This window comes from Mastomys coucha, unplaced genomic scaffold (genome assembly GCF_008632895.1).
Source record: "Mastomys coucha isolate ucsf_1 unplaced genomic scaffold, UCSF_Mcou_1 pScaffold14, whole genome shotgun sequence".
Lineage (NCBI taxonomy): Eukaryota > Metazoa > Chordata > Mammalia > Rodentia > Muridae > Mastomys > Mastomys coucha.
In genome coordinates this window covers 61,983,271-61,997,449 of record NW_022196896.1, presented here as the reverse complement: position 1 = coordinate 61,997,449, position 14,179 = coordinate 61,983,271, and the positions used below count along the sequence as shown (strand labels likewise).

The following is a 14,179-nucleotide window of genomic DNA, read 5'->3' as shown; positions in this document are numbered from 1 at the left end:
TTAAAATCCCAAATATGCCTTTCTCTATGGCATCCCAATTTCTACCATTTCTGGATTTTTATACTGCTGAGCCATACAATGTGTGTGTTAACACAGATCTATAGTTTTCTTGTGAGGAAGACTTGGGGAGGATAGAAAAAGCAGTATATACTTTCATATCAATCTAATTATTACATTTAATTATATAATAATATTTAAAACACTCATCTATTTGAATGCTTATTATTTAATACAGAGTATATCTTTCATAAAGGAAAAACAATACTGTAGAATGCACATCTAGTTCATCATGAATTATGAAACCTATTTTTGTAGCAGGTGCAATTCCCTGCCTCCCAGGAGGGGGCGCTCTGTGTGCATTAAGGATGTGTAGAGCCTGTCCCTCTTGTAGTCAGGCATGTGTCCCTGCAGATGTACACTTAGCTGCCTCTGGGGATCTAGCAACACATGATATTATTTGCTCCCTCAGACTAAATTACATTTCTGCTTGTTACACATGGTAAGTACACATTCTACCACAGAACACCCCTCCACTCCATCAGATGAATTTACCCACAAGGAGCTTCAAGGGTCCTAAAACTAACCTGCTACACTTTATCTTAAGAGATGGTGAAGAGAAGATGAGCATGACTCATTGGGACAGTTATTTTTGAGCCAGACTGCAGTAAACATGCAGTAGTTTGAATTTTTTTTTTTTTTACAAACTAGCAGAAGAGGTTTAAGGTTGCAGATGCCTCGAACTTTCTTACCTCGATGGTCAAACGGGCTGGGTGGTTTTCCAGAAGCAGCTGCTCTGCGATCTCCTGGACGGCTTTAATGCTTTCCTCCTTCTGCTCCAGCTCCCGCATCAGTTCCTGGCGAGGAAACATCAAGAAGTGTATCAGAAACGCGAGGGAGGCAAGCTCTGGCACCCAGCGCTGGCACCGGAGCGCAGCCGACTCACCGTGTGGTAGCCTTTCTTCCGGGCGACGTTGCTGTTTCTCTCACTCCAGTCATAAGCAACTTCTGACTCCTCCTTTTCATTCAACCAGATGAGCTCGCTAGTTGCCCGGGTTACAAAGTTGTGGAGTGTATCAAGGTGCCGCTCCTGATTTCTGGATGTGTTCTGTTATAGGAAAACCGTTGTAAGAATCAGATTGTTTGCAAACAGACATAATGAAAACAGAATGTTTAAAGGAAACAAGTTAAAAAGAAAAGAAAATACTTGCCAAGAGTTTAGCATACTGACTCTCTAATCTGTGCAACTTATCCGTGTAAGAGAGCTTCAGAGGCGCTGTCATCTGAATCTAAAATGTGGGAGCAAAGGCATGGGGGGTTAGGGATCTTAAGTTCTGACTAATTACTGAGTTACAGGGTCATTAAGAAAATAGTATCTAAATAGAATAAAATATTAAAAAACACAAAAATTCATATACCTCACTAATTTTAGCTTCCTTAAGGCTAGATTCAAATTCTTCAATGGCTCGGTGAACATTTTTATGGTTTTCTAATTGGCTTTCAACACTTGGCAAATCTGAGCCCCATTCAGTGCGGTCCAGCTGCACCTTGAATAATAAAATAATGGTTTATAGAAGAAGCGGAGGAAGAGAAGGAGGAAGGGGAAGAGGAGGAGGAGAAGGAGGAGGAAGAAAAGGAAGAAGAGGAGGAAGAAGAGGAGGAAGAGAAGGAGGGGGAGGAGGAGGAAAAAGAGGAAGAAGAAGAAGAAGAAGAAGAAGAAGAAGAAGAAGAAGAAGAAGAAGAAGAAGAAGAAGCAGCAGCAGCAGCAGCAGCAGCAGTAGTAGCAGTAGTTGTTTCAAAAGTAAGACTGGAAAACATTACCTGCATCTCATCAACCCAGTTCAAGAGATCTTGAACAAATTTCATATTGACTTCCTCTTCCGTCAAGTTCTGATCCAGCAGAGATGACTTGAGAAGGGGCTTCCGGATCTGCATTAGCTTCAGAGTCTGTAATGAGTTTGGCTCTACCCCTAAACTGAAGTTTGGAGCTACAACTGATGGGAACCCAGGTGTATATGCCGGAGTAACCGATGGCGTCAGGTGGGACGTCATCCCGGACGACAAGCCAGAAGTCACACTAGAAGACGTCAAGGAAGGGGTTAAACTCTGGGTTAGCCCTGAGTTCAGGCTGGGGTGTAAGGTCTGTGCGAATCCTGAGTTTAAGCTTTGAGTGATTCCTGATATCATGAGCTTGGTCTGTTCCGTGGTCAGCATGCGTCCTTTGCTGTACACCGAGGAACATTCGTTCCTTAAGGCCATAATCTCATCACGCAGCTTTGCAACCCTGCGAAGAACGTGGAGGTGTTTAAGGTGGGACAGAAAAGGCTAACACAAAGCACTGGCTTTAGCTGGTGCATCAGTGCTGGCTCTGCAATGGTATCCATCAGTCATGTACCTCTGCTGCAAGACACTAACAGTAGCGCTGGCCCGAGAAGGCACACAGGATCTCTACAACTGTTGTTCTGCAAATCTACTTGCTTGAGAAATGCCTATTTTGTTTTTAAAAAACATCATTGAAGCCTTTTTGATAAAACTTTGCCTCAGATTTCATTTTTAATGAACATCACACTGTGAGAACTCTCCACATTATTAATCCTTATAACTGTCACTTAGAAGGAACATAATTATATACCATTATTAGGATAATAAATTTTCTTGTAAGTTATGTCTGGCATGAACATAAAGTTTTCTAATTTTATCTACTTATTAGCTACATAGAGAATAACCGCTGGCTCCTAGAAGCGGAATCATTGGCTCAAATGTGATTGACAATGTTTACTTTCACATGTATGCAGAGACAGAGACAACAGTTTGCCAGGTTCCCTTCTCTCTGCTCCCATAACCTTCTCTGAGAGGTTTAGGATTTGCCATTTATTTTTTGATGGTCGTTTTCCTCCTGAGGTAGAGTCTTGGTATGCAGCTTCTGTAAGCCCTTGTATTTATGATTCTTTCCCCTAGGGCTTCTGAGAGCTGAGAATCCATGTGGGTGCCACCATACATAGCTTTATCTACACATATGTCTTTTTCTAATGTTTGGTTATGACCATTTTCATAATAGAGCAAACAGAAAACTGAAGATGAGAATCCTTCTTACAATTTTTCTTTTTCTAATGTTATAAATTACCATCATCATCATCATCATCATCATCATCATCATCATCATCATCTGGAGATCTGAGGACTAAACCTAGGGTTTTAACTTGGTTTACTTAAATATTCACTCTGTCTCTGGGTCACATCCAAAAACCCACATAAATATCCTAAACACCTGGAAATAAATATAGGCATTAAAAATATTCATTTTTTCATGAGACAGAGGGAATTAAAAATATTCATTTTTTCATGAGACAGAGGAAATGGCCAACCAATGGCTAGCCCAACTTGAGACCCATCCCATAGGCAAGCACCACTCCCTGACACTATTAATGGTACTCTGTTATGCTTGCAGACAGGAGCATGTTGACCTCTGAGAGGCTCCACCCAGCAGCTGACTCAGACAGACACAGACACCCACAGCCTAACAGTGGATGAAGCTCGGGGACTCTTATGTATGAATAGGACGAAGGACTGTGGGCACCAAAGGTGATAGGAACTCCACAGGAAAACCAACAGAGTCAATGTTAACACTTGGGGCTCTCAGAGTCTGAGCCACCAACCAAAGAACATACACAGACTGGACATATATATGTATGCTCATATGTAGCAGATGTGCAGCTTGACCTTCATGTGGATCCTGAACACTAATAGGGCAGGGGGCTACCCCAAAAGCTGTTGCCTGAACATGGGATATGTTCTACTACCTGGGCTGCCTTCTCTGGCCTCTGTGAGAGAGGAACTACCTAGCCTCACAGAGACTTGAACTGCCAGGGTTGGGGGATACCCTGGGGCCCCTACTAGCTCAGAGGAAAAGGGAGGGGGATGGGGAAAGGACTGTGGGAGTGGGTGACCAGGAGGGGAACAGGGAGCAGGTTGTAAAGTGATTAGGTTTTAAAAGAAACTAAATTAGATTTTTAAAAGTTAATTATACATGTTGACTCTACTTGTTTTTCATAGAAATATCATAATTCACACACTGTATATTGATTACTCCCATCATGATCTCACACTTCCTGAAGAAAAGAAATAAGGAGCGCTCCTACCTCTGCACCAGCTGATCAGCCTGGTAGTACTTCCCATCTATCAGAATCTGTACGTCAATCACATGCTGGCGTAAAAGGTTCTCACATTCAAGTATATACCCAGCAATCTCTGCTTCATTCTGAAACTGTACTCCCGATTCTAATCTTTTGGAATCCTATATTTAAAAGAACTCAGCATTAATTCCACAAAGACAGAGGTCAAAACCAGTTTTAAACATCAACCTCCAAAATGTTAGAAGAGACGCCTATTTGGGCTTTATTTCTTTTGGTGCCGATGCATGGATGCCCTTCCCTCACTGCCTCCCAAGAGAGGAAATATCAATCATAATCCTTCAAAGCTTCTGCAGAGAACAGGCTCTAGGAGTCCATCAACTGTTATGAAGGTCCCAGTTTACCCTGAGCACACACCAGCCCTCTACAGCAAGCCCTGGCCCCTGAAATCAGCTTACAGACTGGAGAGCACTTCGGGCGAGGATGAGTTTGTCTTCGCAGCTGACGCTATCCCTCTGAACTCGGGTAGCAATCTGCTGCAGCATATCCAACCTAAAAGGGACAAAAGGAAAAAAAAATCTTTTTGAAGTCAAAGAGCTCACCATTCCTGAAAAACGACCCCGGCAAGGAAGGAAAGACAGCCTCACGCCAAAGCCTGCGTACCTGTGTCCATCCAAGGACTCATTGCTGAAGCTAATGCAGGAGTTGATCAACGTGGGACCACAATGAACGGACAGGAGATTCTCGTTGGAATCTAGACTAGTCCGAGTGCTAGTAGTGTTGCTAAACACAGAGTCGCTGCTACGATAACTGTAGCTACTGCTCTGCATTTTCGGTCCTGAAATGCTATCCTAGGACCATGCGAGTAGGACTTCCACCAGGAGAAAACTCAACTTCTACCCAGGTGAAAGGCGGTCTAAAAGGAGGGACAGGGCTTTAACGGATCCTTAAATATGCTTCAGTGCGCATATGCAATGCACTGCAAATACTATGCTGATAACTATTCAAAAGAATCCTGCCTAAAGCCATTCATTTGCTTGCTGAGGTTTGCCTTTCGTAGCCGATGTTAAAGCCGTACAAGTACAGACAGAGCAGGATGACTGGGCGTCACTGGAAAAGATATGCCAAATATTTTCACCAAGAGTCATCCAGCTTCAACCACCTAAAAAACAACTCAGGCACCCAGGAGCCCAGGTAGCACGAGCAAAGGCGATTCTCTCAATACCAAGCACCGGCTATAGAAACACAAAGCTCAGATCACACAGCTGGACAGATGCTGGACAGCAAGCAGATGCATGTGCTTCGCAACACAAGGTAAAATGCTGGGCTAATCAGTAAGTCAATAATCAATAAGCAAGCAAACATTTTAATTTTCAAAGGGCATTTACCAAGTAAAAGAGAATAAGTAAGACCAGGAACAGCTACGCCTTACACTCATTATACAGTTGCTGTGTACCAGGGAAGGAAACATTCCACGTACTAAATCTGTTTCCATTTGACCATCTTTTCGTTTGTTCACCGCATTAAAATAACTGGAAAATCATTCAATTAGTTTTCTTTGTGTGATGGACTCTCTCTCTTGGTAAGCCACTACTCCTAAGCCACTATATAGCTCGGATTCTAAAAGCCACACAGAATATTGGCTCAGTAACTAACTGCAAATGTGTCTGGGCTTGCTTCTCCTTCATACAGACTAGTACAGGGCCCAAGAACATCCATTCTTTCCTGTTTGTCTTCCACACATTCCAAACCACATAGCTATAATTTGCAATATCTGGTCTGTGCCAAAACAAAAAACAAAAAAAACCCCAAAAAACCTTGTGTCAAGAAAAATGAAGGCTTTTACCCAAATACTTCCCTACCTCCGATGCTACAAAGCCAAACTGACGTTTCTGTGCTCCGAGTTAAACATTTCAATTTTCAAAGGGCATTTGCCAAGTAAAAGAGAACAATTGAAACCAGGAACAGCTGCGCCTTACACTTATTATACAGTTGGCGGGTACCAGGGAAGGAAACATTTCACATACAAAACCTCATCTCGTATTCATAACCACCAAACATGGTAGGTATTGTTACATCCTGTTACAGATGAGGAAACTGAGGCCTAGACACTGAAGAACTTGTCTAAGATCACGTGACTTCCAAGCTGAAGTCATAAACCTAACCCAGAATAGGCTGGCTCCCCAGTCTTGAAGTCTCAACTGCTTTCTTTCATCAGTACGCTGTTGTGGTTTGACCGTGTCTCAAAAGTGCTATGTGCTGGAAACCTAATCCCCAGTACAGCCTACCAAGCAGTGAAGTGCTTTAGAGCGATGGCATCATCAAGGCTCAACCCTCATGAATAAATGAGTGTCATTATCAAAGGGGCAGCAGTTTGGCTCTCCTGCTTCAGTGAGCATCTGTTATCTCCTTTGCCAATCTGATCACTCACCAGCCACCCAACTCCAGTCAGTCTCCTTTCTTCCCTCTACCAGGGGAAGATGGAGCACAAAGTTCCTCAAAGACGCCAGCCCCAGACTGCATCCTTCAACCTCTGCAACTCCGAGTCACCAACTTCTTCTCTTTTTCTTTTTCTTAAAGTACAAGACAGTCTTTTCTATAGTCCAAGCTGACCTGTAACTTTCCCTGCCCCTGTCTTAGCCTCCCAAGTGCAGGGCTTACAGTCGACTTGCACCGTAACACAAGGCTAGATAATAAACTTCTTTTGTGCTAGGTATGCAGTCTGTAGCAATACAAAGTGGATTAAGGGGCTGGAGTTAAGGCTCAGCGGTTAAGAGCACTGACTGCTATTCTGAAGGTCCTGAGTTCAAATCCTAGCAACCAGAAGGTGGCTCACAACCATCTGTAACGCCCTCTTCTGGTATGTCTGAAGGCAGCTACAGTGTACTTAGATAATAATAATAAATGAATAAATTTTTAAAAAATAAAGACACACATTAAAATCCAGCTTACTGCTGTAGTGACCAAAAATACCTTTTCTTGACATCTTCAATTCAGACAATTCATTTAATGTTTCATTTTAGCTATCTATAAGAGCTGCAGCCTAAGCATTGGTTCATAGGCTCGGTTTACATACACATGGTAACTTTATGATTTAACAAGGATGCAGCTAGTAATAAAGGGCGGACTTGCCTTTGCATTAATGTATAATGTAATAATTATCTTTAATACATTACTCCATGTCAACACTGAAGTCGGCATCTGAGGCAATACGGACACAGCTACACTGGGTGTCTCTGTTATGTACCTGGCATTGAGCAAAGGCACTGGTAGGGGACCCAAAATGACAGGGGTCCACATTCTCAGAGCTGATATCTAAGAAAGAGGTGGCTTGAGCCGACACATGAATAAATATGAAATTACAACCAAGGTAAGCACGCTGAAAAATACTCAAATAATTAGTCATTAAAAAAAAATAAAGGCATATGACCCACCCTGGGACACTACTGGAGGGAATGTGGAGGCTAAAGTCTAGGAAGGACCAGGAGTAAAGAGAAGCAGGGAGTGAGACAGACTCCCTGCCTAAAGAACAGAGTACACAACCCCTGTGAAGACCCCAGGTGCAACCCGGCACAGGACAGCTCCTAAGAGACAGGCGGAGTGCCAACTCTGCAGCCAGAGCTGCCTGATCACACATGCCTTTCGCTGTGAGGAGGGACACAGAGGACAAGCTTCATGTACTGCAGTGTGGCTGTAGGATTACAGCCTCAAGGGGATAAACACATGGGACGTGGCTAGGCACTCGGCTCCAGGTGGTTCTAGAACCCCGCACGTGGACGAGTGGGTGGGTGGTTCCTGAAGACGAAGGTGTGCCTTCCTGAGCGGTGAGATACAGTTAGAGCATAGGTTGGCCCCTGCCTCACTGATTCTTTTGCTTCTACTTCCCAAATGCTAGATTTATAGACATGTGCCTCGCACACACTCTTACGTGGTGCTAGGGATGGAACCCATGGTTTTGTGGATGCTAGACAAGTACTCTAACTGAGCATACCCCAGCCTCCATTGCCTTTTAAAGGCCTCCCACTGGCCCAAGGCCACATGAAAAACTTCAACAAGAAACAAACTAGCTAATCCCTAGCCTATCAGCTTCCAAACTTGGGCCCTAGTAATTTAAGGTCCTTTTGAGAAAAACTTCTGGGTACATTTTTGTTTTAAACTATAATATCTTGTTAGATGAGACTCCAGACCGCAATCCAACCTACCAGGTCCTTTACATAGTCTCTTATTTACTCTTTAACTGTCCTTGTTAGCATTTCTAGATAGGGAAATGGAAGTGGGGAAAACCCTAAGAGACTTATACAAGGTTATACCAACAGGTAAATGTAAAATGCAATTTGTGTGAGCCTTGGTCCCTGTGAGAGGCCATGTCTCACACAACACAAGGGACAACTCCTGAGGAAAGACCAAGGCTGAACTCTGCTCTCCACATGCAAACACACATGAGTGCCCAGGCAGACATGAACACACACACACAGAGTGAAAAACAAATCAACCAACCAACAAAACTGAGTTCTCAGAGCATGAGGGTTGAGACGATCCCGCAGCGGGCACGGTGCTAGGACAGCATCCCTACCTCTCCACCTCTGGACGCAGCGCCTTCTCCCGCTCGAGCATGGCGATGATGAGTTTGCCCCACTCCTTTTCGATGTCATTTGGATGATAACCTTGAAGGAGTTTGATGCGCCCAAACTCAATCCAGATCTTAAGGGAACAAAAGAACTAATGTAGCACAAAGAATGGGAGACAACTCAAGAGCGCTTCAAAGTACCAAAGAGTATTTGGCTCACCTCTAATAATTTATACAGTCGTTTAATTTTTGATTTCTCTGTCTCCTTTGGTGGGATTTCTTTCTCTTTGAACTGTAAATATTGATTATAAAGTGCCTACAATGGAAAGGGAAATGAATTAAGGTCTGAGTTCACAGTCTGCTCACATCGTATCACTTATGTGCTCTAGGTGTGTGTGTATACGTGTGTGTGTGTGTGTGTGTGTGTGTGTGTGTGTGTGTGTGCGCTGGGTTGTACAGGAATAGATAAAGATTTAATTGTCGATGTGAGTCAGAATTCATCATGTGCCACACAGGAATCTAAACAATAAACAATGGCTCTGTTAAAAGGCCCAGCGCCCAAACACATCCTTGAGAGTCTGAGCTTTCCAAACATCACGCATTGGCCTTTAGCTTCCAGAAAACAGTTTGATGCAATTAGCATAAAGAAAGGAAAAGACCCGCTCCCTTTCATTCCTTGGCTCTATTCTGGAACACGCAGCAGCTACGTAGGACTGACCTATGGCCTCACTTTACTGCTGTCGGTTTTGACTGTTTTTTTGGGGGGCGATTGTTTCCTAACAATGGAAGGTGGATGTTATTAGCTGATGTTACTCCAGTCATGTAATTATCATTCCATCTGTGAACCTCATAAAGTGTTATTATATTCACTTTAAAAAACCTTTCTAAAATGGCATAAATAAAACACTTTCACATTTAATAAGTGCACACTAATTAGTTAAGTGTAGTAAGTAGTAATTTGTGCTACTTTAAAACACACAACACATTTTTGTAAGGGTCTATAAAGGTGAATTTGCCAATTCCTCAGGATGTTTTCTTTCCCATACTACCACTAACAAGTAACCTGCGTGAACGCTCACACTGTCAAGGTCTGCAGGAGTCAGAGACCAACACAGATTTGCCCATGGTCAACAAACAAGCAAACAAAAAACTCCAGGAATACATTTGGAAATAACTGTATTTGTACATGAAATCCAAAAACTCTATTGACCCAAAACAAAAATCTTGTAGACTGCTATCAGTCATTAATCATCAAACGTCATTATGTACAAAACACTGTTTGTGGCATCATGCTGTAGTATCAGGGGCAGGATTTTATGCCCTGGAGTGGCTCATATGCACAAAGGGAGGCCTCTTATAATGAAAAGAGGCTATTAAAAAAAGGCCTTTTTAAAAAATTCAACAAATATCAAGTAACTCTGTGCCAAGGACAAATTCCCCATGGCAATGAAAAGTCCAGCCACAGATATTCTGAACAGATGTGAGCACAACAAAGAACCTTCATGGGGCTTACGCTGTGTCACTGAAGTTTCTGACTCCAGTCAGAGTTAAACAAAGCTTATCAAGTCAAAGACTTTAGGCTACTCTGTAGTCATAGTAGAGGTTCATGAAAAAATAAACTGCTTTTGCTAGTTCAAATACAAATGTATAAAATGACATAGTTTAGTCTTTGATAAGCTATGTATTCATGAATCTTTAATTTTACTGTAATATCTCTTTCTCAATGATTATATCCAAGACCACATGATTAGGAAAGGCTTTCCAAATTCTGGCCTCTAATATCAGCCTATGACCATCAATTGTAAATTCACTTGCACTCTAGATGAATCTGCTTTTAAAATTCATAATATGCAGGAGGTATCTTGTACTCTACAAAGGAAACCCTTGGGGCAGTTTCTAGCCTGACTCACGCAGAGAGGCAAGCTCCTGACTGGTGCTGCCTGTGTGAGCTTCCTTGGACTCTCCTGTGCCAGCATCTGGTGGGTTCTTAGCATTTCTTACTCATGTAAGATCTGACAATGTTAGTTTCAGAATCACTCAAATCATACCTTCAATTCTCAACAAATTAAAGCTTGGAGAATAACTTCTTAAAGATGTTGCTGCTATTATTTTTAATTATTAATATTTACCTTTACTTTTTGTTTATTACCCAAGAAAATGGGTAATAAAACATTTGCCTAGTAAAAAATGTATAACTTGCCAATGGCAACTTATCTTGAACTCTAAGATTATGGGGTTCACCTAGCATTAGTTTAAAGTTTCTGATCAAATCAACCCCTCGGGACATCTGTGATATACAAACCTTTAGTTCTAGAGGATTGTTAGGAAATGTTCTCTCGGACATTGTGACCACGTGGTGTCTAATCCACTGGATGAGGTAGTTCACCATATTCTGGTATTCGATCCATTTGACTTCAACATCCTAGATGACAAAACAGCAGGGAAGGTTTGTATCCACAGATAATAACACTCTTCCACAACACAACTTATCAGACATGTTTCTGTGAGGCCAGGTGTCATGACGCTTGACAAAGAAAACCAGGTAAATGTTTTCTTAGTTTCCACCCAGCTACAATACTTTCTACACAAACAAAATTTAAAGCATGTTATTAACATTTGGCCACTAACCCAGTCCCAATGAGTTCCAATTCTGGTCCAAAGATAGTAGCTGTCTGGGTCACTGTACTGAAGATGTTTCTGGGGCTTCAAAAAAAAAAATGCTGTGATCTGAGAGGTTTCCAGAGCTCAACTTAAGGGGAACAACACTTACAGAAGCCAGGCCACAGCATGTCTGCCAACCACTGCGCATCTAGGTCCTCCAGCCTTTGACACTCAACAGTTACAGATGTAGGGACCAGAAATGGTGGGATTTTCAAGTACTCGTTAAACGAACTCTTTTACAAGGGAGTTAATTGTTTTATAATTAAGTTTCTGAAGGATGCTTATAGGTGGCACAACTATACTCATTATTCTATAATAAAAATGGAAACTTTTAAGGCATACTGCTGGTGGTCAGGAGTTATTGCCTGGCTCACTGAAAGAACATGGGGGAGCAATATCTACTCAAGTGTTCAAATGGCAGAAACAGGCAGCACAGTCTAAAATGGAGGGAAGGATCCGGATCTACGTGTGCCTTGGTCACCAGAGGCCTCTCGGGAAGGCTGGGCCCTGAGCTCTACCGTAATGAGCAGTGTGTAACCATACGGTTGAAGCATAGGGAGAGTATGGGGAGACATAAGTCCCAAAGAAGGCATGGCACTCATACAGAAATGCTCTGCCTATAAGTAGTGATTGGTTAATACTACAGAGCAACAGACGGGATTGTCAATAATGATAATCAAAAGGCAGTTCAGACTCCTGAAACGTGCACGGATTTTATCATGTAGCCTGTGAACCGTAATACTAATGATAGGCTATGACGACTAATTTAGCATGTGCAGAGTTTGTGGGAAAAGGGAAATGGAAAAGAGCTGGAAAAGCACACGCGCTCAAAGCCAGGTCTACAGGAAAAAAAGAAGAGGTGGCGCCGAGCAAGAAGATGAAGGAGCGGGGCTGTAGGAACAGATCTGAGGCAGCAGCTCAGAGAAGGAAAACAGGAACACACTGCATGGAGACCCAAAGCAGGTTACGGTCTTCACAGGAAAGGTGAGGAGCAGAGGAGAAAAAGAAATCTAGAAATAACACCACCGAGCGGAGACATAAGCCATTGGAAATGAAAGCACTAGGCTTCCGAGCAGTGCACATGTGTCTATTTATCTTCCTCTCTATCATCCGCGAGGGAGGGAGGAGCCTGAGGTCAAGGGGCGTGGCCCTCACATGAACACAGACAGCTTCCTGTTCACTTCTAGGCATGGCATTTGCTTAGCGTGGCCATATTGAGGCGCACAGCTCAGTTAAATTCCACAAGCCTGTGAGAAATGGTATCTAGTGAGCTCCACGCACTAAAGCTGTGTGTCAGGAACCTAGCTCTGGCCACCCGGGTAAAGGCAGAAACCTGCATTTAGGCCTCATCTGTAAGTCAGGAAACAACCATCAATTTCATTTCACAGAGTCTTCTGAGTCAACTCTGAATTGTGTTCTAGAGCGAGACAGCCTAGCTACACAGCATAGGAGAGCCAGCAGTTGTAAAGGGGCAGCATGTTAAAGGGGGGCATCCTTACACGTCAGTGGCCTGTAACTGGTTATTCAGAGGTGCGCTGTGACTCTGAAGTTGTTTCCTTTATTTGAGACACAAGGGCTGTTTTTTTAGTCACACTTCAATTTCAATGGTGTAACAACACCGTGAGATATACGTGCAATTGGAATAGTGCATTAACCCAAATAATGAAATGACATTTAAAAATCTCATCTTAAAAACCCTGCATGATAGTTATCAGGAAATTTGATTAACTGGTCATCAATGGACCAAAAGCTTCCGGGGCAGAGAAGCCAGCACTCACGTTTGCACCAATGCCTTCGCCACCTTCGGGGACTTTGGGAAATGCGTCATAGAGGGAGGACACGTAGGTTATCACTGACTTCTCGTCCGGGGAAGAGACATCGACATCTACAAGTAGCAACAGACATGAGTTACTTTGAGATGCCGAGGTAACTTCTGATGAGATGTTTGTGCCAGCGCAGGTAAGAGTCAAGAAGACAACTCACCTTCAGGGTCCAGAAGTCTGATAACACCGATTTTTTCAGCTACGTAAAAAGCATGCTCTAAATTTGCAAGGTTGCTTTGAACAGCAACAGTATTCATGTCTATCAGGTCCGGCCTAGGAAAAAGTGCACCGTGTTAAATTCCGTATGTTCCAATTCACCCTGGGTTAGCCGCCTAAGTTGTAGCATCTGCGAGTACTTTTATAGTACCACACCCATATTAAAACTGAGGCTCCCTTTAAGCCAGTGGTTCCCAGTCTCTTGAATGCTGCGGCCCTTTAATACAGTTCCTCATTTTGGAGCGATCCCCAGCCATGAAATTATTTTCATTGTTACTTCATAACTGTAGTTATGCTACTGTTATGAATTATAATGTAAATATCTGCTATGCAGGATATCTGATAGGTAGGATATCTGTCTGCCACCCATGGGTTGAGAATCACTGCTTTAAACACTTAGAACTGCAGCACCCACCCCTTCCCAGTCCCCACAGCACCCACCTCTCTCCCAGTCCTTGGAGCACCCACCCCTCCCCCAGCCCCTGGAGCACCCACCCCTCTATTCTTTACTGCACCCACCCACTAAAATATCCTTAGAACGTCTCTATCACTTTATAGAGGAAATCTCTGTCGTCCCACAGGCTCTCAGGTTTGTTCAACATTGCCCCCCACACAAATTGCGGGCCCTCTGTGTGTTGTGGGCTGTATGGGAGAAATGAGCAATAAGTTACTTGGAACACTGTTTAGCGGTCGTTTGCACAAAAACTCCGTTAAAGTACATCACCAATCTTGGGGAAAAAGTAAACAGCTGTGTACTTTGGCTTTTTTGCTTGCTTGTTTTTTTT

At 43.0% G+C, this 14,179-nt stretch overlaps 1 protein-coding gene across 25 annotated transcripts in view; it reads right to left on the bottom strand.

Annotated features, from left to right (window-relative positions):
• Nucleotides 1-14,179, bottom strand: part of Dst (dystonin) — a 415,027-nt gene that overhangs the window by 144,038 nt on the left and 256,810 nt on the right. For 22 of the 25 annotated variants that reach the window (XM_031367095.1, XM_031367096.1, XM_031367099.1 and 19 more), the window contains 12 exons: nucleotides 13,339-13,451; nucleotides 13,134-13,240; nucleotides 10,997-11,116; nucleotides 8,915-9,010; nucleotides 8,701-8,828; nucleotides 4,586-4,679; nucleotides 4,137-4,291; nucleotides 1,819-2,281; nucleotides 1,416-1,544; nucleotides 1,209-1,286; nucleotides 944-1,105; nucleotides 750-854 (listed from right to left, as the gene is read on the bottom strand). In XM_031367095.1, coding sequence (XP_031222955.1) covers nucleotides 750-854; nucleotides 944-1,105; nucleotides 1,209-1,286; nucleotides 1,416-1,544; nucleotides 1,819-2,281; nucleotides 4,137-4,291; nucleotides 4,586-4,679; nucleotides 8,701-8,828; nucleotides 8,915-9,010; nucleotides 10,997-11,116; nucleotides 13,134-13,240; nucleotides 13,339-13,451 — 1,750 coding nt within the window. Of the gene's footprint in view, nucleotides 1-749; nucleotides 855-943; nucleotides 1,106-1,208; nucleotides 1,287-1,415; nucleotides 1,545-1,818; nucleotides 2,282-4,136; nucleotides 4,292-4,585; nucleotides 4,680-4,790; nucleotides 5,083-8,700; nucleotides 8,829-8,914; nucleotides 9,011-10,996; nucleotides 11,117-13,133; nucleotides 13,241-13,338; nucleotides 13,452-14,179 lie in introns of those variants that run through there. The other 3 variants (XM_031367109.1, XM_031367117.1, XM_031367116.1) reach the window with 3 other exon arrangements.